General features: G+C 43.7%; 1 protein-coding gene across 1 annotated transcript in view; it reads left to right on the top strand.

Moving 5' to 3' along the window:
* CSMD2 (CUB and Sushi multiple domains 2) overlaps positions 1-23,133 on the top strand; it is a gene marked incomplete at both ends in the record, with an annotated part of 507,564 nt that overhangs the window by 316,923 nt on the left and 167,508 nt on the right. The window contains 1 exon segment of the mRNA XM_084243387.1: positions 1,081-1,263. Within this exon segment, the coding sequence (XP_084099513.1) occupies positions 1,081-1,263 (183 nt within the window).

Here is a 23,133-nt window from a genome sequence, read left to right as displayed (position 1 = left end):
GTCCCTGTCCCTGTGGGAGCCATGCATCACTACCCTGAGGACAGTGGCGCCTCCCAGCCCACGATGGTGTCTGCAGAAAAGGCAGGGTCCCCGTGGCCTGACAAGCCTGGGAAGGTATCCAAACACTTCCCTGATGACTCCCACCCCTGCTCTCCCAAATCTCAGATGTTTGCAGCCAACCTCCGCAGGACTTCAGTCCTTAACTGCCCATCTTTCCTTCAGGATACCTGCCTCCCTGGGGACAGAGCTCTCCCCCTCCTTTATTCCCCCTCTTCTCCCTTCCCCCTCCTCTACCCTCCCACCTCCTCTACCCTTCATCTCTCACAGCAGCAAGCACAGGTCCCCATGGAAAGTGGGAATGACCCCAGAGACGATCCAGGGACTTGGCCAGGACTCCTTTACTCATGCATCTGGGTCCTGACTGACTCCCTGAGGCAACCAGCCAGTCAGGCCCTCTGTGTCCAGGCGCCCAGAGCTGACTGCATGTCTGACTCACCCCTGTTGAATCAAATGAACTTTAAAAGCATACTTAATGAGTCATTTGTTTCATTTTACCTGCTACCATCGCAAATTGAATTAAAAAGCTATCTCTGTGAAAGTGCTTCTCTATCAGAAGGCAGTGAATATTGATTCTCACTCAAGCTCTGGTTTGGGGAAGCAGGCAGCAAAGCTTCTCTTGTGCTTGCCTTCACCACTCAGGAAGGGGCTTCCCTTCAGATCTATCAGGTGGCATTAGTGATCCGAATGCCAAGTCAAGTTCAGGAAGGATGTCTCCACATTCTGGGACTTGTAACTGGCGGGACAGTTACCCCACAAAGAATGTAGGTGCGCCTCCCTGAATGGAGAAATCTGAACATGTAACACATGGCTGTGGATGCAAAGCCTCAGCACTGGCTAGCTAGAGTGTCCACTCCTTCCAGGCTGCTGGTTTAAACAGAAAATTGCAGGATTTCTCATTCAGGGTCCTACCTATGTCACTCCAAGCACCGACTCATGACCAGGGTGCAATGGAGCATGTGTTATGAACCTTCAGGTACCAAGTCACCTTTTGTGTCTGTTTTCTGTCTTCTTGTCTTTCAGAGATCGAGCAGGGCAGCTGTGGTGACCCTGGCATCCCTGCCTATGGCCGGAGAGAAGGCTCCCGGTTTCGTCATGGTGACACACTCAAGTTTGAGTGCCAGCCTGCCTTTGAGCTGGTGGGGCAGAAAGCAATCACGTGCCAAAAGAATAATCAGTGGTCAGCTAAGAAGCCTGGCTGTGTGTGTAAGTGAGCAGGGAGGAGGCGACTTTGGGGTTTCCACCAAGAGGCAGGGGGTCCGTGTCCTAACTCACCCAGGGGCCCCATCCTTGGAAGGTCGTAACAACAACTTCACTCTGGTTGGTTTCTTCTGTTCCTGGCATCATTGCTGTCTGGATCCTTATTTCTGGCAGTGATGTAGCCGGTAGTGCTGAGAACGGTAGTTCCAGACATTGGGGGACCTTCCTCAGCACCGTCTTACCCTCTCTGGTGAACCCTTAAGAACAAGGTCAAGGCCACTGGGATTTGATTCACCAGACTCATACCTGGACATTTCCTCTCACCCTTGTTGTCACCTGTGACATCATACACACACACCAGGGTGGAAGGGACTGGCAAGTGGGTAAGACTGTAAACTCTGTACTAGCCTCTGAGCATGGTGGGAAAACATGACTTTGCTGGGATATAGGAAGTTTCCTCAAGTTGCTTCCTCTTGGACTGGATTTAGGGAGGGACGAGGATCAAGCCGTCTTTGGATTGTTGATCTTTTGGAGACGTGGTCAAATGCTCTGTTCTGTGGCATTATCAAAGCAGACCTGTTGGTCTTTCTTTTCTTCTTGAATGGTTTTGACCATACTTTCCAGCGCAAATAATACTTTAAGTCCTTGGCCCCAGTAGGAGTGGCAAGTGTGAGGGGACTGTGTGATGCAAGGGGAAGAAACAGGTTTGGTTTCCATTGAGAAATCGAAGGTTCCAGTTCTCCAGGCTGTCACTTCTTCTCCTAACCCTTGGCGCCCCCTTTCTCCATCTCCTTCTACCTGCTCCTCTCGAGGAAAGGCAGACAGCCTGACCCTCTTATTATCATTTCATGCGCTTCTCAGGGCCTCTGAGTTCTGCATGGTAGAAAATGGTGGCTCCTTGGGACTGGGGAAGGGAATCATCCCGGAGTCATCAATGATGGCTGAGAGTGTGTCGTGTGAGTTGGCAAGCTGGGTCATACAACAATGATTATACTTTCAAACAAACAGAAAAATCACTTTGTTTTGGTTTGACAAAGCATTTTTGATGGCTTGTAAATTTATGTAAAAATTTTTGCAGAGGTTTAAAGATCAGATCACTCTAAGATACACATTAAACAAATCAGACTTATTGAAAAAAAATAAACTGCATGAAATCTGCTTATCTCTGCAGCCTGACATAGTTAGAATATAGTGCCTAACAGTGTTAGCCTTGGAGCCTACTGGAGCCAAGGAAACCAGGAGGGGCGGGAAAAGTCAGCATGGGACAGCTCAGGGCAAGCAGGAAAAAGGGGCTGGCAGTTGTAGAGATCAAGCCCAGGAAGTGGGAGGGTGAAGGATAGTTCTGCAAAGGGGTGCTGGGGACAGGGCCTCAGAAGGTAAAGGCTGCAGGAGTCCCACATGCCATGGGGGCTTACTCTCTAAAATCTATCTCGATAAAATAAGGCAGGAGATCTGGGGCAGAGTAAGAAAGAAATGGGTAGGATAAATTGCCCAGCCCCACAAGCTGAACCAGAAACCACTAGCAGAATGCTACCTGGGGGGCTATCACTCAAGTCCTCCAAGAACTTGCTTGACTCTGGCTCTTAGGGGTAGTTTTAGAAAACCTTTCTAAAACCTTCAGTCAGGCAGAGGACCTTAAAGTGCTGCTCAGCAGGCTCTTGGTTTCCAGGAGTGAGACTGGCAGCATTCGTGATTGGGCACCGCTTGCAAACAGCCGAGAATAAGAGGACAGAGCCAGCCTGGCAAGTACAGAGCAGTGTTCTCTGTGGTTTAAAATAAGGAAGAGGAGCCTGAGGCTGATTGATGAGAGCTGTGAAGCGGACACTCTAGGATGATTCTGGGATCTAGGGGGATGGCACTCCCATGACTCCATCTTTTCTGGTCATTGGGTGTAACGGGACACAGTGTGCATCTCAGAGACACTGGCTTCAGTGGGCAAAGCTGGGGAGAGCCAGCTGGCCTCATGCCTTTGCACCACAGAGGAAGGTCACGTTCATGCTTCATTAAGGTGAGGGACCACCGTCTGCAGACTGTCAGCTCTGCCAGTGTTTCCATTAGTCCTGGGCTTTGCTCTCAGGGACCTCACAGTCTAATTGGTGGTGAAAGGTGATGATAAGAAAGTCCCACGGTAACTGAAACAAGGTTGGATTCAAGATTTGGAAACATTTCTTAGTCCCAGTTCAGCTCCGTGACTGGCCAGGGCATCATCTCTCCGGTTTCGGATGACTAATCCATCTAACAGGGTTGCACTCCGTGCCTGCTCCAAAGATTCTAAGCCTCCATGGTCCCATTTACAGAAAAATCTAATTATGATATGAACAGTCCTCATGCTTTCCACAAGGAATGCTTGGAAACCACTTCCAAAAGTGGATCGTTCACAGAGCAGGTCAGATTTGGAGGGATAACATTCAAGTCTGGTGTTCCTCTCCTCACCCCTAATCAAATATATCCTAGTATGTGATCAATACCTGTAAGCATCTATGAAAATATATAAAACAGTGCACTACGTCACTATGTTTTAGCCAGCGGGCATAAATGTGCAGTCAAAAGAACAAGTCAGCATAAGTGTCCTAAACATCAGCACACATTAGTCACAATACATATTAATACAATAGAGCAAATGATACTGTTCTTTCCTTTTTAGGATTTAGAAGGGGGTTGGGGAAATACTTGGATGGCTCAAATTTCTTTGAACAATTGTCCAGAGAAGTGCCGAGTGGTGCATTGTTCTTCTCTTGCAACATTTTCTTCAAAGCCACTCTTTGCTAGGGAATTGCACAACTGAGACCGTAAATACACTCTTTCCTTCTGGTTCCCAAATATTTTCTGTAGCAAGCAGAGACTTCAGAACCATTTCATTGGCTTTCGAGCTGCCCTCACAGTAGTAGATGCTCAATAGATGGTCTTTTTTCATCTTGGTTTTAAAACAGATGATGTTTCTCACAGTGAAAACCATTTTCAAAGACAAGATGGAGCCAGCCTCTTTCTTCGTACTCTCTCTTCCTCCTTGGTTAATTCACATCTCCAGGGATTTCTGCTCAAAAGCAGCTGAAAGTAGAAACACTTTCCATCCATTCAACAGTATTGACTGAGTGTTTACCCTGTACCAAGTGCTGTGCATGGTTTCAGAGTTCTCAGCCCCTGCCGAAGAAATTTGCTTAACCTGGTATCCTGATGAGAAAGTTCTGGCCACATTGCATGTATTCTTCACCTTCCCAGATATTCTGGCAGTTTCCTTCCTTGCAAAAGAAAAGAGAGCTTTTTCCCCACAGCCAAGTCCAGTTATACCTCCACAACAAGAGATACACTGAGAAGCAAGATACAAATAACTCTGATGGTGCTTTGCAAAATACTTGATGCTTTGTTGACAGGCTAGCAGAACACTTCACACTTCATAAGGAAGCCAGGAAACCAATTATCAGTCCATTAACAGCCACTTTCAAAAGAAGTTTCAAAACAGCTTTCGCCAGAGATATGCCAAGAATGTACAAAAGCAAGCTTTCCCTCGCCATTTTGTAAACCACCACTCGAAGGTGTGAAACCTAATTGCTCATTCTTAATGTATGTGGCATATGTGTGAAATGTGAAGGCAGGGCCCACTGGGATGTATACAAGTATAAGTTACAAATCAACAGCCCAGCCTTGGGAGAAGTGGGTCCTTGGTCATGCAAAGAAAATGGCGCAGAGGATACAGAGCTTGAGCCAGGCCTTGAAGAGCAGAAAGGTATAGGAGGATGTTCCACATAGGGATGTTTTTGAGATGGTCCTCTCTTACCCTCAAAGTTCCTCCCCCTAAACCCCTACCCCAGTCTGAATACACACACATTTCTGGACAAAGGAGTAGATTTGATCACTAGATCATGGAGATTCTCAATCTTAGCATCACTGACACTTTAGACCAGATAATTCAATATACAGTTGTACATTATAGGATATCTTTGCAGCATCCCTGTTTTCGACACACTAGAAGCCAGAAGAGCGGGGTCTCTCTCTCTCTCTCTCTCTCTCTCAGTTGTGACAATCCAAATATCTCCAGACATTGCCAAATATCCCCTGAGAGAAAAACCATTCAAAATGGTCTTGTCTTCTTGTCTAGGATCCTCTAGTCTCGTCAAATTCCAAATTTGAAATAATCTGTGTATTTGAGGCTCTGAGTAACATCTATGAAGTTATGGCAGTGAGGAAGCATGGGGTGGAAGAGAATACTGATGATAGCAAACGGTTTGTCTTTGGGAGGATATGAGTCTTCCCTGCAAACTTATGGAGTATTCTCTCATTTTATAGATGTAGACAGAGTTTTGGGAGGCAAGGTAACTCACTGGGAGATTATAGAACCATCACAGGGTGGCCCAGAATTTGACCTATTAATTGACAGAGCAGGCTCCTAGCCCCAAATCCTATACTCTCTTCATTACACCAGATTTCCAGAATCCTATGAGTCATTTGCAGCAGGAAGGACATGGAAACTTTAAGACAAAAATACTAGACCCTAGTACCAAAGCAGGCTGTTGGCTGAGTTACTCCCATAAGTAACAGAGATTAATCAGAGGCCAGATCTATGGCCTTGTTGATACTAGTATTATATACCACTTAATGATACACCCAGCCTTTTCCCGCTCTTTACATATCTTCTACCCATCTGTTTATCCATCTATCTGTGATTTATGGAGTACCTACTATGTACAAAGTCAACTGCATAAGAGGTTATGGCTGTTCCTGCTCAAATTCCAAACTGGAGGACCTTGGGATGGGAGGTGGGGGTAATCCTGCCCAGTTTGTGAAGGGGCTGTCTCTTAGTGCCACGACCTATACAATGTGCTGCTCCTCTATCTCAAGAAGTATCTGAAACTCGAAGACCAATACTCAACATAGGTTTCTAGTATATTCTACTATTTTAAGTTTATATTCATGTAAAGATATAAATAAAATACTTAGGATTTCACTTCCTTTGACCAAAATCAACTTCAAATTTAGTCATCCCTTGTTGTTCTCACCCATGGACACATAGTCCATATGCTCGTGGTTCACGTGGATATACATGTGTGTGCTCAGAGAGAATGTTCCATCTCGCATCCTGTGTTTTACAGCTCACATTAGGTTGCATATCTTGGCATGTTGCTGTGTGTCTTTTGTTGTCCTCATCCTTAATGTCTATGGAATATTCTGTCCAGTAAATGGACCATGACTTAGCCAACCAATTGTGTTAATTATTTTATATAAGGATGGGATGAACATCTTCATGCATGTGGCTTTTTTTTCTCCTTCTCTTGAATTATTACCTTAGGGTAAATTTCCAAGAGTGAGGTTGTCAGGCCAGGGTATGAATATTTTTATAGTTCTTGACCTACACTCTTCTATGGCTTCCCCTAAACGTGCCAGTTCATAATGCTAATAACAAAAGCTGTAAGATTAAGAGTCATATAATATGCTGCTTTCCCATGCAGAAATATGGCATATATCTCTTTTATGTTCATCTACATTCACTTTTCTAAATATAAGAGCTTTGTGGTTTTCTTCAGATAGGTCACATTTATCTCTTATAACCTTTATCAGCTTCACCAAACCTCAAGTATTTGTGTGGCCTTTTAGAAATTGCTAATTTAATAGGTATACATTGAATATGTCCCTACAGCACATCCTTGTCAACTTCTGCAAAGTGCCAAATGTTATGATAAGTGCTGCAGCTCCAGAGATGAGTTGGGCACAGTCCTTGACCTCAAAGAGCTCGCTCGAACGTGGAGACAGACATAATTATGTAAATTTAAGTGCGTTTTCGTGGTTCAAAATAGGATCTGCCCCCCTGTAGATTCGTTCTTTGATTTCCACACATACTCACTGAGTGCCTGCGACACGGCAGGCATCAGAGTGGGTGTTGGGCACAGGCAAGTGACCACAGAGCACAGACCTGACGTCATCACCATCACAATAGTTGGGATCGAGAAAAGGAAGGATGAAGTTGGGGTCCTGTTGGGAAAGGAGATGCCCAAGTGGCAGTCCTGGGTGTTGAGAGGTGCCCTAGGGTGTGGGTCTCTGGGCAAGAGAGGTGTTTGCTGGATACACACATGGGCACACGCACAGGCGCACTGCCAGTCTGGGCACAGTGGGCCCTGAAGGGGCTGGCTACTGCTGCCAGATATATGCAGTGAAGGAAAGTGGGGGGGGGGGCATCCTTGGGAGTAGGGTCTGGAGAGAGATGACTTGGGACATGTCTGTCCCTGATACAGCAAGAGGTCAAAATGTCAGAATTTCCATCCCAGGACATGGCAGAGATAGGCCACCTGGGACTGGCCTGCATCTGGCCCTTTCTAACAGGACCACAGAATATTTGCTCTTTGCAGTATCCCTAGAGAAACTGTCTGTCCCGAGATGTGGTGATGGGTGTTATACTAGGCGCTTCCTTTTAGTGAAAGGAGCTCTTTCTTTATCGTGAATAGAAACTCTTTTATGATATTTGACATATTTTCCCAACTTTTGTTTTCTTTTTTAAAGTTTTCTTTCACTATTTTGCATGGGACAGTTATTTTACATTTTGATATAGAAAGTTCTCTCACAATTTGTGATTTCTTTTCAGAGCTGACAAAGTGATCATTCTGCCATGGATCTGAGAAGCAGTTTGTTCTATTTTTGGTTATTTGTCAGTAATTTGATTTGTTTTTTAAATCTAATTTGTTAACCCATCTGGAGTTTATTTAGATGAATGTATAATATTGTCCAAACTATTACACAGTTTCCAACACAATTTATTAAGTAATTCATTCCCCTTTTGATTTCAGGGAAATGAATTGTTTTATCACATACTGAATCCTCAAATGTAGTTAAGTCTATTCCTTGAGTCACCACTTTGTTCTGCTGTTCTATTTCCATCTTAGCACCGGTACTGAATAATTTTAATTGTTGTTTTATAATATGTTCTAATATCTGGCAGAGCTGGAAACTACTCCTTCCTCCCTTAATTATTTTCTCTTTCAGAATATTCATTGTTATTCTCATCTGTTTGTTGTTCAAGATTAATTTTAGAATCATTTTGTTACAGCAAAAAAAAAATCCTATTGGGATTTTGTATTTGCTCTCCTATTAAACTATAAATTAACTTGAGGAAAATAAGCATTTTTATAATACACAGCCTTCCCATTCAGAAACAGGATGTCACTCTTTTTGTTCATCTGCTTTCCTTTTTCTAAATAGAACAACTTTGTGGTCTTCTTCATATAGGTCACATACATCACTTGCTACCTTTATTTTTAAAATAGGCAGGTACTTTTTTGCTTCCTCTCCCCACCACCACCTGGACCTCCGGCCCTGTACAAGGGTGAGCATGTCCTCATTTTTCCTCCCCTCCCTGGTATTCCCTATAAATATATAATCCCAGATTTTCCACGAGTGTAATTTCAACCATCCTCTCCTTTGGCCCAGAAAATGTGATCACAAAAGCTAGAATCCTTGGAAATTGCCTTTTTCATGTGTTGGGAGCCAGGATTGGGATCTGCCTGACTTTGGAAGAGTATTCCTGGCCCCTGCCTGTGACCAGGGGCAGGGGTCATCATAAAGCCTATGTGAGCTTCCTCTCTGCTTGATGGAACATTCTCCTCATTTCTCTGGGCTTCCCTGGTGGTCCCATTAACCCACAAGTGGCCTCAGGAAATAAGCTGAAAACATGGGGTTTGCTTCAGTCCAGATTTCTATTTCGGGCCAATTTCTGGAAATGGAAAGCTAGCATGAGCAGCGTAGGCCCCTCCTCCGTTCCCCAGTTCTCAGGACCCTGGGCACTGGACACCTGTGGCCTCACTGTGTTAGTGACATGCAAAACTTTGGAAAGACCCCACTAACCCCCCACCACTAACCCAAAGGCACCATTTGCTTGAACAGAAAGTCCTGGCGGTGCCAAGAGGTGAGGACTCTCTATCTGCTCCTGCATAGGGAAACGGGCACAGCAGTCATGGTTGTGAAGCATGCAGGACCCCAGGAGCAGCCTGGGAAGGGTAAACAGGAGTTGAAGGAGGCCAGGACTGGGAGAACTATGGAACCTGATGGAGGGCTGGCTCACAAAGGTGGCTACCTGCACCTTGGATGTCCTGGGAAAGGGAGTAAACACCTGTCCTACTAGGCCAGTGGGGAGTATATGTCTCCTATTACCTTTATTCCTAAATAGTCAGCTACTTTATGGGGGAGACAGCTTCTGGGTTGAATCAGGTCCTTACGCAGAAGAATAGAGTCTCCCCTGATGCAGCTGGAGGCTGCAGTTTCAGGAAGGGCGTTACTCACAGCAGGGACTGGAGAGGACTTGTGTGCTTACTCTGATGGGCAGAGCCAAAGGGCACCTGCTTTATGGAGGAATCCAGAGGGGGTCATTCCCTTGAGTAGAAAGTCCTGATGGTAAACCAGAGCAGAAACCCAGTTCCTGGACTGGGGCACAGATGGTGGGACAGGGGAGATCCTGGAACTGTGGGCCCAGGGGTAAGTTTGTTTTCTCACAAGGCCACCTGATGCTGACTCAAGGGAGCCATGTGCACACCTCACCATATTGAGTTAAGGGGATGCAGCTTCCCCATGATAGTCCCAATGGCTGGACCTGGCTCAGGATCTGGTTGTAAGAACCAAGCCCAAGGAATAAAGGTCTTCCACATATCCCTGGCAGGGTCCCACCAGACAAAGACTATCTAGAGGTGACTTGCAAAGGAGCTTACAGCATGTCCCAGGAAATAGTCAACACTTTTCCTCCTAGGCCAGTGTGAGTCACCAACATTACCTATGACTTTTAGTTTTAAATCAGCAGATACTGTATGATGGAAGGCGATATCTGGTGGCCCAGTTCAATCTAAATGAACTCAGAGTAACCACTACAAGTAGCTAATCATTATACAAAATTCTGGCCTCATCCTCAGAAATTCTGATTCAGCAGGTCTGGGATGGGACTCAGGAATTATAGTTCTAAAGCCTTCTTAGGTGATTTGTGAGCCACTAACATGGAATACCTACTGCATGCCAGTTCCTTACAGAGGAGTATTGGGTTATTTGTGAGGGTTTTGGCTCCCTGACAGGATGGCGACCCCCCGAGGCATGAGGCTATGGCCCTACCCTGTGGTAATATGTTGTTGTCATATGATATTGCTTTGAGGCTGGCCAGGTTGAGGTGCCATAACTTGGTCTTCATGTTTGGGACCTTCTGGAGTCCAGGGAGGGTGACCTGCATGCTGCTATCCTAGTGAGGAATGGTCCACTACTCTGACTTTGCAACTTGACATTGTGGTTGCCTGCCATTCCTCTCACTTGAATGCAGCAGAATGTGGAGGGAGGAGACTGCTATGCATTGATGTCATGCTTTGTACTAGAAAAGTAGTGGGCATGAGACTAATAGGGCCCTTGGCCTCCAAGAGTTCAAAGTCTAGTAAGTGCAGAATGCATGTACTTTTCTTTATAAAGTCCTCTTTGTATCATTGCGATAATAAATGTGGCCACAAAGTACTACCAGAATGTAGAAGAAGAAATGTGTTCCAAATGGAAGACTTTTAAAAGACTTCTTGGAAAATCATAACACTGGCAGAATTGAAGCCCACTCCAACTGAAAAATTTGTCCAAACCCAGATTGCAAGCACAGCTTAGCACAGTACTCAACGCAAAGGCCATAGCCCTACAGCTAACAGTCCAGGTCCACGGAATCTTGGGGCCACGATTGGGTGGAATGGGGACTAGAAAAGCTGACCGGGGGTCTAATCCTGGCTGTGACCTCCACTAGGGGCAGATTTAGGGGATGATCTCTGTCTGCCATTCTTACTTCATCTTTCATCGTTGGGATCAGAGCTAATAGGTTCTTTTCTCACTGTAAAATTTTCAGTTATACACATGCCAGGTGTGTTCCCCTGATCTCGCCACAGTCCGTGCCTTCTCTACTCTTCTCCACCAGGCCTGCCAAGGAGCACTCATAGACACCCAGGGTCGCACCAGTGGGGGCTGTTTTCATAGCTCCTGGCTTAGGAGCTAGGGACTGAAGTTTTTCCAGAACCCTCCCTCATTCTGTGAGTCTGTGGGCATATTTGTCATCTCACCTGTTTATAAGCGCATCGCCATCAGCCTGCACTCTGTGGTTGCTGGGCAAGGCATGATTCACCTTCTCTTTGTCTTGGCTACTTGTTTGGGGTTTATAGGCCTTTCCCCCAGTTTCTTTGTACAAAGGAAATCTTCTGAGAGGCTCAAGGGAGATGAGTGCCATAGGCCACCTGATCAACTCCCATCTTGCATAGGGAGCCAGGGAGCACTCTGCCCAGTCTTGAAGGTCACTCTCTCAGGTTAATTGTAAAATGAGTTTTGTCAGAATCTTCTGGATTTAGAGTTACCTGCTCATTCACTGAGGATTAGAGGAACTGAACACCAGAGATAAATCTTTTGGCCTAGACTCTTCCTTGGTTGAGCAATGGCTATTGCCCATGTGGGGAGATGGGCAGGTGAAGAGATACCTCTCTTGCTGACTCAGTAGACCAGCTGGGGCTCAGAGATCCCCTCAGCAGAAAGAAGCACATGTGGAGCCATGGTCAGCCACAGCAGACATGGGAAATGCCTCTTCTGGTTTCAAATTCAACCAAAATCAAATTTGTACCTCCCACATGCATGCTGCTGCTCAGTGCCTCCAGCATAGTGAAGCTTCCCAACAAAGGTGAGATTTGGAAGTTATTAGTCCAACTTTTATGTATATGGAAACAAACTCAGTAAGGTTTAGCTGCATCCCTCCCAATAAAAGTGTCCAACTAGTAAATGAAAAATGATAGGCAGACCCAAGCTTTCCAGAAGGATTCACATTTGCTCCAGCTTTGGGGCAGTGGCTTGTTATGCCTGTACATACTTTCCAAAGAATTGATACTCTGGACACAGCTTCTTCACAGGAGTGCAGAGCAGGGGTCCCAGTTCAGAACCTGGCCATGGCCAGGACTTTGCGCCATCTCAATGAAGTAGGTTCAAGGCCAGCTTCATACCACCTGTGTCTTGGGTGGGCTTAGTCCAGATGTATGGCAGGGTAATTCCAGATAACGGGTTATTCCCAGAGGATGGGCAGGAGGAGGCATGGTGCTAAAAGTAGTCAATTCGTTTATACCATCAGCCTGCCAGCCACGAAGGGGGTACAGGGAACGGGGTTCATAGGAGGCAAGAACTTAGCAATTGTTCAACTTCCACCAGTGAGCTTTGTTTTAGGATTCCAGTTCCAGAAAGGGATTGGATTATGAACAAGGAGCTTGAAGCAGAAGCTACTCCCTCACAATAAAGGAGACTTTTGTGGGAAGAAATAAAAGAACCACAAGTGGGGTAACCATGCATCCCAATTTGCTTGGGACAATCCCAGCTGATACCTTTGTCCTAAGGTAATTCTTAGCAATACTGTCTCATTCTCAAATAGTGTCCCAATATGTGGAGTGTATTATGTGGCTTCCCTAGCCATGATCAAGTACCAAGAAGGGGATTGGACCTAGGTTGAGTGCTTTAGATGCTGAGGGTTATCTCTGAGCTAAAGGCCTAAGAGGCACTGTGCGACTGACCCCTTCTTTCCTCTCCCCTCATGCCATGCCACTCCCCCCTCACTTACTCTACCCAGTCACACTGACCCTCTTTCAGATCCTCAAATACTCTAAGTGGTTTCCTACCTCAGTGCCTTTGCACTCGTGGTTCACCATGGTGGAATGCTCCTCAGGAGACCAGATCTTTCTCATTGCCCCTTAACTCTCACCTCCCCAGAAAGGCCTTCTGTAATCATTTTACCCAAAAGAGAAATCCTTCATTTCTGTTTCCTTCATATCCTTCTTCATAACTTTTCCTGTGGTATCAAAAGTCCAAAAGTCTCATGAATTGCAACAACAAATATTTACTTCTCGCACACATCCCATGAAGCTCAGTTGCACTTCCAGGGCTCAGCTGGGCTCTCCATAGTGCCTCGTTCTGGGACCCTGGCTGAAAACCTACATGTGCCTAGGGCATTCTGTCCTTATGCAGAAAGCAAAAGTGCAAGGGGAGAGAGCGAAACCACTAAGCACATTGAAAGCCACTGCTTGTACAGGCCTATGTCATATCCACTCACAGTGCAGGGGCGAAGTCCTCACAAGGCCAAGTACAAAGTCAATGGGTAAGCAAGAGTTTTCTGTCTAAAAGGAAACATGGCACAGGCAGGGAGGGAAAATGATTGAGAACAAATCATACAATCTACCACAATGAGCTACGCTGCTTGTTGGTTGTAAACTCCCTGAAGGCAGAGTGTATAAGCCTCACTCACCATTGTATCTCCAGTGCCAGTCACGCAGCAAATTCCTAGTAAGTGTTGGTTTCCTATCTTTGTTATAGCTATTCATTGTGTTAGTATAAATGGTATTATAAAGACAAAACCAAGTTGGGAGGTATAAGAGAGGCTCTGGTTTGGAAGACATTTGACCACCTAGAGCCTATTAGGCCAGAATTTTATTCTACAGCCCTTAGGCTGGCATAGCTCATTGTGATGGATTGCTTTAGCCCATTCAGACTGCTATAACAAAATACCACAGACTGGGTAGTTCTAAACCATGGAAATTTACTGCTCACAGTTCTGGAGTTTGGACATCTGACATGAGAGTGTCAGCACAGTCAGGCGAGGTCCTCCCCAGACAGGGACACCTGTATCCTCACAAGACAGGAGATTAGAGGCCTCTCCGGAGCTTCTTAATGAGGCACTAATCCTATTCATCGGACTCTTCTCCATGATTTAAGTACCTTCCAAAAGCCCCACCTACTAATACCATCCCCTTGGGATTAGGATTTCACTATAGGAATTTTGCAGGGACACATACCTTCAGGCCATAGCAGGCACTGAGTAGGATGAGCCTGGGGTACAGACTTTGTGACTGCAGCCAGGAAGCGTTAAATGGAGGTGGGAGCGACCCACACCAGGCATGGGGTTAACTTTACACATGTGTGGGGCTATAAATCATCTAATATAGCTGGAATGTGGGATGTAATAGGGGTAAAAATACATAGCTGGCAAGGGCCTTAGGTCTTTGAGGCCCTTTTGTGCCCTTTTGAGTAATTTGGGCTTTTTCCTCTGTGCAATAGGGAAACTCTAGAGAGTTCCAGGCAAGGATGTAACATCATGAGCATTTGTGGTTTACTTATTTGCTCTAGAACCAGCATGGAGGATGGACTCAAAAGGAGTGAGATTTAAAGCTGGGAGACCAAATAGACAATAGGAAGAGGCCTCAACTTAACAGGGGCTGATGAGGATGTGACAAGTACAAGGGATATTGAAGAGATAGAATCAACAGAAATTGGTTACTGATTGGGTGTGAGAGAGAGGAAGAAGGAGTTGATCTATTTTGCTTACATAACTGGGTGTCGTCATTCGTGGAGATAAGGAATGAAAGAGGCTTAGGGAGATAAATAAAGAGCTCAATTTTGGACATGCATTTCAAGTGCTGGTGGGATCGCCATAAAGATGTGCATCAATCTCAAGCCAAGTCAGACTGAGCAGTAGGACCTGCCAATGTTTATTTAAGACACAATGGCCTAAAAGAATAATAGTTGAGGAGTGAAGAAAGAACCAAAGGAAGGCCCATAACTGGGCAATCTTGGGGAACATTCCAGATCCTATAATCTGAGAGAATCAGGTTTGGGGAAGACTAGTTCATTTGTGGGCATATTTAGTTTAATTTACTTGCATAAAATCCAGACTCCTCCTCATGATTCAAAAGACCTTTGCCATCCTCTCCAGTTCATCTCTGGTACCAAGTTCCATAGTTCTCCTTGCTTCTGCCATATTGGTCTCCTTTCTTCCCTTCAAATATGCCAGGGCCATTCCCACCTCAGGGTCTTTGCCCTTGCAATTCCTTCTGCTTGGAGTGATCTTCCCTTAAGATGACTGGTTACTTCATCAGCCTACATCTCAGAGGCCACTTCCCCAGGCCATCTCTGACCCCTTATTGAGAGGAAGCCACCCCACCCCATTTGCTCTTTTTCTCTTCACCCAGTCTTATGTTCTTGTTACTTATTAGCATGTAAACTTCTTGAGGATTGAGGACCTGCTAGTTGGACTTGCTGGTTGTCAACTGCATCCCAAGAGCAGTGACTGGTACACAGCAGGTGCTCTATCAATGCTCGAGTTATATAAAGACATTCCCAAGATCATTGAATATATAGGTCTGGGGCATGGAAGAGGTCTGTCCTGGAGGTATGTGTTTAGGAGTTGTGAGTAGGCTGGGGTATCCTAGAGAGAATGTATAATGTGAGCAGACAACCTTGAAAATAGACATTCTATCAAATGTAAAAGTCAGATAAAAGAGAGAAGCTTTCAGATGATTGGGAACTAGCCCGAGCTAGATAACCTGAAGTGGGTGTGTTGGAAGACAGAATGACAGTGTCTCGGGAGGGAGGGTGGGATCAATCCTGTTGAATGCCCTGAGATTACTAACTCAGGAAACCAGCACCAATATTGTCTGCCTGTGGGGTGGAAAATGAACAAAGAAAAGAAACATTAAAACCTGAGCATAATTTGTGGTTATTGGATCAAGTAGGATTTTGAAGCAAGTAGGATTTTAAGAGCATATGCCATGTGCTTAGGAAATACGTGACCAGCCCCGTCCATTCATCCCTGAGGTTCCTTTTGGAATGTGTGTGGATTTCTAGAAGGCCCCCTCAGTGTTCTCCTGAAAGAGAACAAAACCTTAATTTAATCTTGTTTATGACAAAGATGAGCCAGGTGGCCAATTCTTTACTCACACACGTGACCTTGACATCCTCACCCAACTTCCTGGGGATGAGGGAAGTTAAATAACTTTCTCCAAATTCCAGGGCCAGAGATGATGCTATGCAAGTCAGATGAAAATTAACATACACCAAGCTTCTGAGCAGAAAGAGGTAAAAGAAATTCAAGGGTGGTTTTGCGAAGCCTCTGCTGCAGCTCAGCTGTGGCATTAATCAGCAGAGCTGCCTTGCTATGCTGGTCCGGGGACACACAGTGAAGCATGAACAGCCTGATTGGGTGGCTCCTGCTGGGTGAGCACCACTGGAGAAAATCACCCAACCAGGCAAATTGGTGCTGCTACAAACTCGTGGTCACCAATCTCAGTCAAGCCTTCAACTGTACCTGGCAATCCATCTGTGTTCCTCAAGTCAGTCTATTCTCCCCTTCTCCGTGGTAGCTATCTCATGTACTGCCAGTCCCCCTCAAACCATGAACAGCCCCCTCTCCTCACCTGGCATTGGAACATTACCTTGTCTCTCACCTCACAGGCAATAATGCCCTTGACTTCCACGGCTCCCTGGTGGCACAGGGGTTAATCAAGCTATTGCCAGACACTGTGGCATGAGTTCGATCCCCAGCCAGGGAGCTGACCCACATGGCGCAGCAGACCTCTCCTGTCCCACCTGCTGCTCCCCCTCAGCAGTGTATTGCAGTGGATCCAACTGTTGTGCTCCCCACTCTGTCTCTAGTGAACCCTCTCACCCCCACAGCTCTGGCATTGTATGCATAAATAAAATAAATCTTTTTTAAAAAATAATAAAAATAATGCCCTTGATTTCCAAATACCAAAAACACAAGAGCCTACAGGTGATAACCATCCCCACCATTCCCCTTGCCTCCGCAACTTATAACAGAGATGCTTGTTCCGTTCTCCCAACAGAAGCCAAAATCACTTTGTAGATTGTGCACCCCATTTAGGCTTTAGATCTGGGCACTTCAAACACCTTGAGCTTCACAGTAAGACACACACACACTCACCAATACAGACACACACACTCACGCATGATGGAGACCTGCACACATTTCACAAGTAGTTCTTACCTTTGCTAACTATGCTCAGCTATTTCCCACTCTCTCCCCCTTTATTTTTTGTTTCTTTTGGCTCTACTTTTGTTTTAGATTTCAGGTCATGACTCACCACATTGTTTTCATGACCGGCCATGCTGGATCTCAAATGCCCTCTTTACATCCAGACATCATTGCAAGGGGTGTCTGCCCTTGTGTCCAACGCTCACCACCCTGACCTGATCACGCCATCCATTCTGACCTCTGTGTCCACCATGCCTAGAAACTGTTCTCACCTAGGTCACCAGGGAAACTCTGTTGGTGAAATCCAGGGTGTCATTTTCCTCCCTAATTATATCCAGGCACTCGGTCGTATTTCAGGACAGGGGGCCTTTCCCTGCTTCCGGAAACCACTTTCCTTCTACTCCTCGGTAGCTTCGTCTCCATCTGCCCAGCCAGCTTCTCTCCATTCTCTCGAAGTTCCCTGCCATCTTTCTTTCCTGGCCCACTGTTATTTGAGGTCTTTGTCTTTTAGTAATATTATACATTTCCCTACATCTTACTTAAGCCACTTTATTTTTTTTTTCTAGTTGCCTCTTCATTCCTTTTGTTATAGGACAGGGAGAGGGGCAGGGAGAGGGGCAGCCCAAACCCCGCAAACCTGCCTATTCTAAATGGGTTCTGCCATCCGCCGCATCAACACAAAACATATGAGACTTTAATGGGAAGGAACTTTAATAAAACTAGGAAACAATACAGGTAAGGCAAAGAGTCTAGTTTCTAAATAAAGCACCCAAAGTTACCCGTCCCCTCGTGGGTAAAACTCCATCCAAATGGGATCGGCCCAGAACAAGGCCCCAAAGCCTGCCACAAGTCTAAAGCATCTTCCAGTGGGGACCCACAGAAAAGGGTCAGAAACGACCAGACAAGCCCAGAAGGAAAAGAGCAAAATCAACATCAAGATAAAAGCTGCCACTGTCACCTCCCCACGGGTCTCGCCCACATCTGTGTCACCCAGTCCACGACCAAAAGACAAGCGCAGTTTCTTCACGTGTCTCTAAGCTCCATGTGCCTCCTCCAGGTCTCCTGGCTCCATCCTGCTTCCTTCCTCAGTCTCTTCTCTGCTTCTCCTCTTCCTGCTCAGCTCCACCCTCCCTTGGGTGGGGCAGGGAACCTCCCCCTTTCCTGGGGACCACCCTGTTACACTTTGACCCATATTTCTATTTTGACTGTTTTTATTGCATTGTAGTTCTTTACATATTACACACAACAAAGATTTTACTGTAAACACTTGCAAATGTTTTCTCTCCATTTGTTCCTCACTAACTTCTGTTTTTGCTGAGTTTTCATTTCTGTGCTTATGAATATTGTTTCCCTTATGATTTCTGACTTTGGTATAATACTAAAGAAGTCCTTCCCTACCTCTGAGGTCAGACAAATGTTCCTTATATTTTCTTCTGGTATTTCTATGATATGTTGAGTGAGATGTCAATCTAATTTTTTTCCATAACTGGCTAGACATGCGTCCAAACATCTTTTATTGATCAATCTCTTTCCTATGAATGTGAAAAGCCCCTTCATGATATAGTAAATAGTAAATTCTTAGTTGACTGTATCCCTTTCTGAATTTTCTTTTTCAGCTCCATTCATCTCTGTTGGAAGTCAATGAATGTAGATTTTATTTTTGCAGCTTCGTAATGTTTTATTATGTAAGTTCCCTCCTCCCTCCAAGGGAAGGGAGGAAGTGGGAGGAAGAGTGGTGGTTGAGAGGTTGGGCTCTAGAACCAGCTAGACTGGGTTCATATTCCAGCCCCACCACTCACATGCTATATGACGATGGGCAGGTTACTTGAACTCCTGGACTTGGTTTCTGCATCTGTAAAATGGGTATAAAATGGGCAGAATAAAGAAGAGTTGCTGGGAGGGTTAAAGAGTTAAGACATAAAACACTCCTGGGATGCCAACTGGCCTCCTATGCTATTCCTCATCATCCCAAGGGAAAATTGACCCAACATACGGGTGTCTCAGATTGTTTTAAGTTCCAGAAAAAAAATTGGTGTGGATCTTGTCTGAAATTGTTAAATTTATACAATGACTTGAGGATAATCATCATCTGAACATTATGAACCCTTAGTCCAAGAAAATAGTTTGTGTCTCATTTAAAATTTGTCTTGGCCTATCAGTAAAGTTTGGTTGTTTTCTTTATATAGGTAATGTTTGTTTATTATTTGGGGCTGAATTTGATTTGCTAATACTTTGCATATAGGGTTTCTTTTACACTATGGGCGTGTCAGTGTGTGAATGGGTATGAATATGTATGTCATGTTCAATCTTTATGGGAGTATTTGTATCAAAATTAATTTAAAGACAATGGCTATTATAGTTTAAGATTTTAAAGTGCATCTATGAAGCCATCAACTCAGTTTTCAGTTTCCCTTCACACAATTTTGGTAATGCAAAATTTCCTGGGAAAGCCACCATTTTGTCAAGATTGTCAATGTATTACTGAGATATACTATACTTTTATAATTGTCTTATCTCTTTAATTTTATTATCCTATCTATGTGTATGTATCTTCTTCTCTCTTTTGATTTCTTGAGAACAGTGTGAAATTTCTCTTTTATTGGTCTTTCAGAAGTTAATTTTTCTGCTTTTATCTTTACTAAGTTTTTCCTCACTTCTCTTTGTCTTGTTTAATTATTCCTCTCTTTGTAGTTTTGTTTAGTTTAAATATTCACTTCACTTTTTTATATCTTTATTATTTAAAAACCAATCAGGCTATGAATTTTATGATGATGGTCTAGTATCACCACCATTATTATAAACAGTTTGTACTGATAGCTTTTGTTTCTGCTTTGAACTCAACAGCTTATTAAGGAAAAGATGTTTATAAGATTTCAAGCAAGTGGGTTTTCTTTATTCTTTTATTATTGATTTCTAATTTATTTGCACTGTAAATAGAAAATGTGTTCCCAAAGTTTTTGTTTTGTGGAAGAATTTATGGCGATTTCCTTATAGCCTACTATAAAGTCTATTTTTATAATATTCCATGCGCACTTGTAAAGAAGGTGGTATTCCTTGTTTGAAGGCTATATATGATATATACACACTCACCATATTTTTTAATTGTATTTTTTTTTATTGAGGAAACACTGGTTTACAACACTGTATATGATTTAGAGTTGTGGGTTCACACCTCTTCAGATAATGTCTTACCTCCCACCAACGTGTCCATGGCCCTCCACCACGGCCCATCCCCCTCTGTTCCCTACTCCCCACTCTTCCCTTTGGAGGTTCAGTTTACAATCAGATTTCTAAGGTTTGCTTTGGTTAGTTTTGTCTGTTCCTTTGTTTTGTTTTTTTATAGTTGGTCTGTTCCTTTGTTTCTTTTTTTTATAGTCAATCTATGCTCACTCAACTCACCCTATTTTATAGATGTTCTGTATCTTTATTTACTTTGACTTCAGATTAGTATTCTATTCTCCAACTCTTGTATTTTGTAAAATAGTTCATTTGGTGTGTTTCATTGTTTTGGACCATAAAGTATCACAACTGTCATGTCTTCATTTTGGAATGTGTGCATCATCTGCTTTTTAAATATCATCTTTTGATTTTGTTCTGCTTTGTCAAGCCCCTCGTAATTGAATTATCATTTTACAAGCAGTGGAGCTAGCAGTGACTAAAAGAGAGCTTTTCAACAAGCCCCTTTTATTTTCTACTCGTGATCACATTAAATAATAATGCAATATTTTGCATAGTAATTATTCATCCACTTGTTAATGAATGTTCATATTGTTTTTGCTTTGTTTGTTTGTTTTCCAAAAGCCTGAGCCATGGGCAAGTCCTCTGGGTGAAAGGTTTATCCAAGGTCAAGATCCATGAGTACAGCCTGGTACTACTTCTGAACAGAAAAGGAATTTCATCTCCCTCTCTCAGCCTGGGTGATCAATAGTGATGAGATCCAATTACCATTCCTTTTGTTTTCCTCATTTGGGTCACTGAGGAGCAAGTGTTTTCTATTCGCTAACAGAAATATTCTAAATGTAACATGCCAGCATGATTTTCTAGAGTAAGAGAGGCTAGACCTTTGGAGAATAACCCACACTCCCTTTGCTTGCCTGTCACAACAAAAGTGAGTTCTGTCGAGATTTTTAGTTCTATGTTCTACTAGTGTCTTTTTATCAGTTTCTGCTCATTCCTGGTGCTAGAAGAAATGTCTCTTGGTAACTGTCGAGAGGACTCTTGGCCCATAGACAACATCATCCAAGAGTCTAGTGTGATTTTATAACACCCAAAGATTTTAATATTAAAATTCCTTTTTTGTGGTTCACATTTGCTCCAACCAGTAGTTCTCACTGGCTACACACTAGGATCACCCAGGGTATATGAAAACCTATGATGCCTTAGACACACATTCCCAATTAAATAGGAATCTTTGAGACCAGGGTTTTGGTCAGTTTTGACACTCCGACTATGAGGCATGAGCCTCTTACCTACCCATCATTTTACTCAATTCTTCTGAGTCACTTTGTATATACATACAAGCCATATGTCTTGTCCCAAAACAAGGGTTGTGTTTATTAGGATAAATTAACCAGTATACATTTATTGTCATTTTACTTTACATTTCCCCGTTTTAATGCTCCCATATTGTTTCCTCTGAATTCTTTTTCTTTTGCTAAATTGACTGTTTTACTTTCTTCTGTTTGGTAATTTTGAAGATAAACTACTTTATAGTGTATTACTAATTACACTTAACATCTTTTTTAAAATGCTCTAACCTGTATTTCTCTAATTAAGCACAGAAACAATACAACAGAATTTCTTTCTAGAAGAGGAATTAGCGTATCTCCTTGCTCCAACTTTACTCTTTATATTAGTATAATCTGGAATATTTTATCCTGGGCTTAGGGAGGAGAGATACCTTATATCTTATCTTCCAAGGAGTATTTGTTACACTTGCAACTATTTTGTAATTCTGCTGATAGCAGTTATTTACACTCATGACTCCATTGCTTTATTTGCTCATTTGGAGTCATCTCTTTGCTGTATAGTAAACATTTTCAAGTGTTTTTTCATGAATAGTATGTGAATAATATACCTTTGAGGACTTTGACATTGGGATCAGTGCCTATTGCCTTTTCAGCTGAACAACTTGGGTGGATCAGACCTTTTTCTACTCTAATCTATGTCAGGATGATCTGTATTATGTCTAAAGAAATGCATAAAGTCTGCTTTCACAGACTTTGGTCAACTCTGTTGATGGGTACTTGGTTCAGGATAGGGATCAGAGGCACTTATACTCGCATCACCATCTTTTTCAGATGATGTCGATCATTAAATACTCATTGATTCATTCAGCAAATATTGATCGTGCACCTACAATGAGTCAAGCATTGTTCAAGCCATTAGGAATCAGAAGAATCAAGATTTCTGCTTTCGTCGGGTAGATGTGTGTGTGTTTTGAGCAGAAATGTGTTCCATTAAAAAAAGGGAACAAGATAATTTTAGAGAGAGATAGCAGAACTACCATATACAGCTGTCCAAATTCCAAAATGGTACCCCTGGAGCTTTGCAACAAGGTAGCCTTGAAGCCACCCTGAAACAGGGCATCAAGTATGAAGTGATAGACTGATGGAGTGGGGCTGGGGATTTGGGTGATGTTAAATTCTCCTCTGCAGTAAATTTGTCCACAGGCTTACAGCGCCCTCTAATGATCTTCCCACCAAAACCAGAGTGCCGTGCGTGTGAGAGTGTGTGTGTGTGTGTGTGTGTGTGTGTGTGTGTGTGTATCCATCTGTCTGTCTGCCTTTAGTTAGCCTTCGTGTTGTTCTACTTATAGGCAGGTCCCATGGATTTTTTTTTCCCATCTGTCTGTCTGCAAGGGTAATTGACTTTGGGTTGTGTCAGGATTCCTCATTTTTTTTTTATTATTAGTATTTTATTTTATATTTTTTTACATTGTTTTTCATTTTTTTTTTTTATAGAGGCATGCTTTATTTATTTCTTTGCTGGTTTGTTTGTTTGTTTTTTTGTTTATACATGCACTGGGTACAGTCAGAAGCACAGGAGGGTGAGAGAATTCACCAGAGCCAGAGCGGGGAGCAGAGCAGACAGAAGGACCAAAG

The sequence above is a fragment of the Talpa europaea genome (genome assembly GCF_964194135.1).
Source record: "Talpa europaea genome assembly, chromosome: 9".
Taxonomy (NCBI): Eukaryota; Metazoa; Chordata; class Mammalia; order Eulipotyphla; family Talpidae; genus Talpa; species Talpa europaea.
Note: the sequence above shows the minus strand (reverse complement) of the source record. Positions and strands in the feature narration are given on the sequence as shown.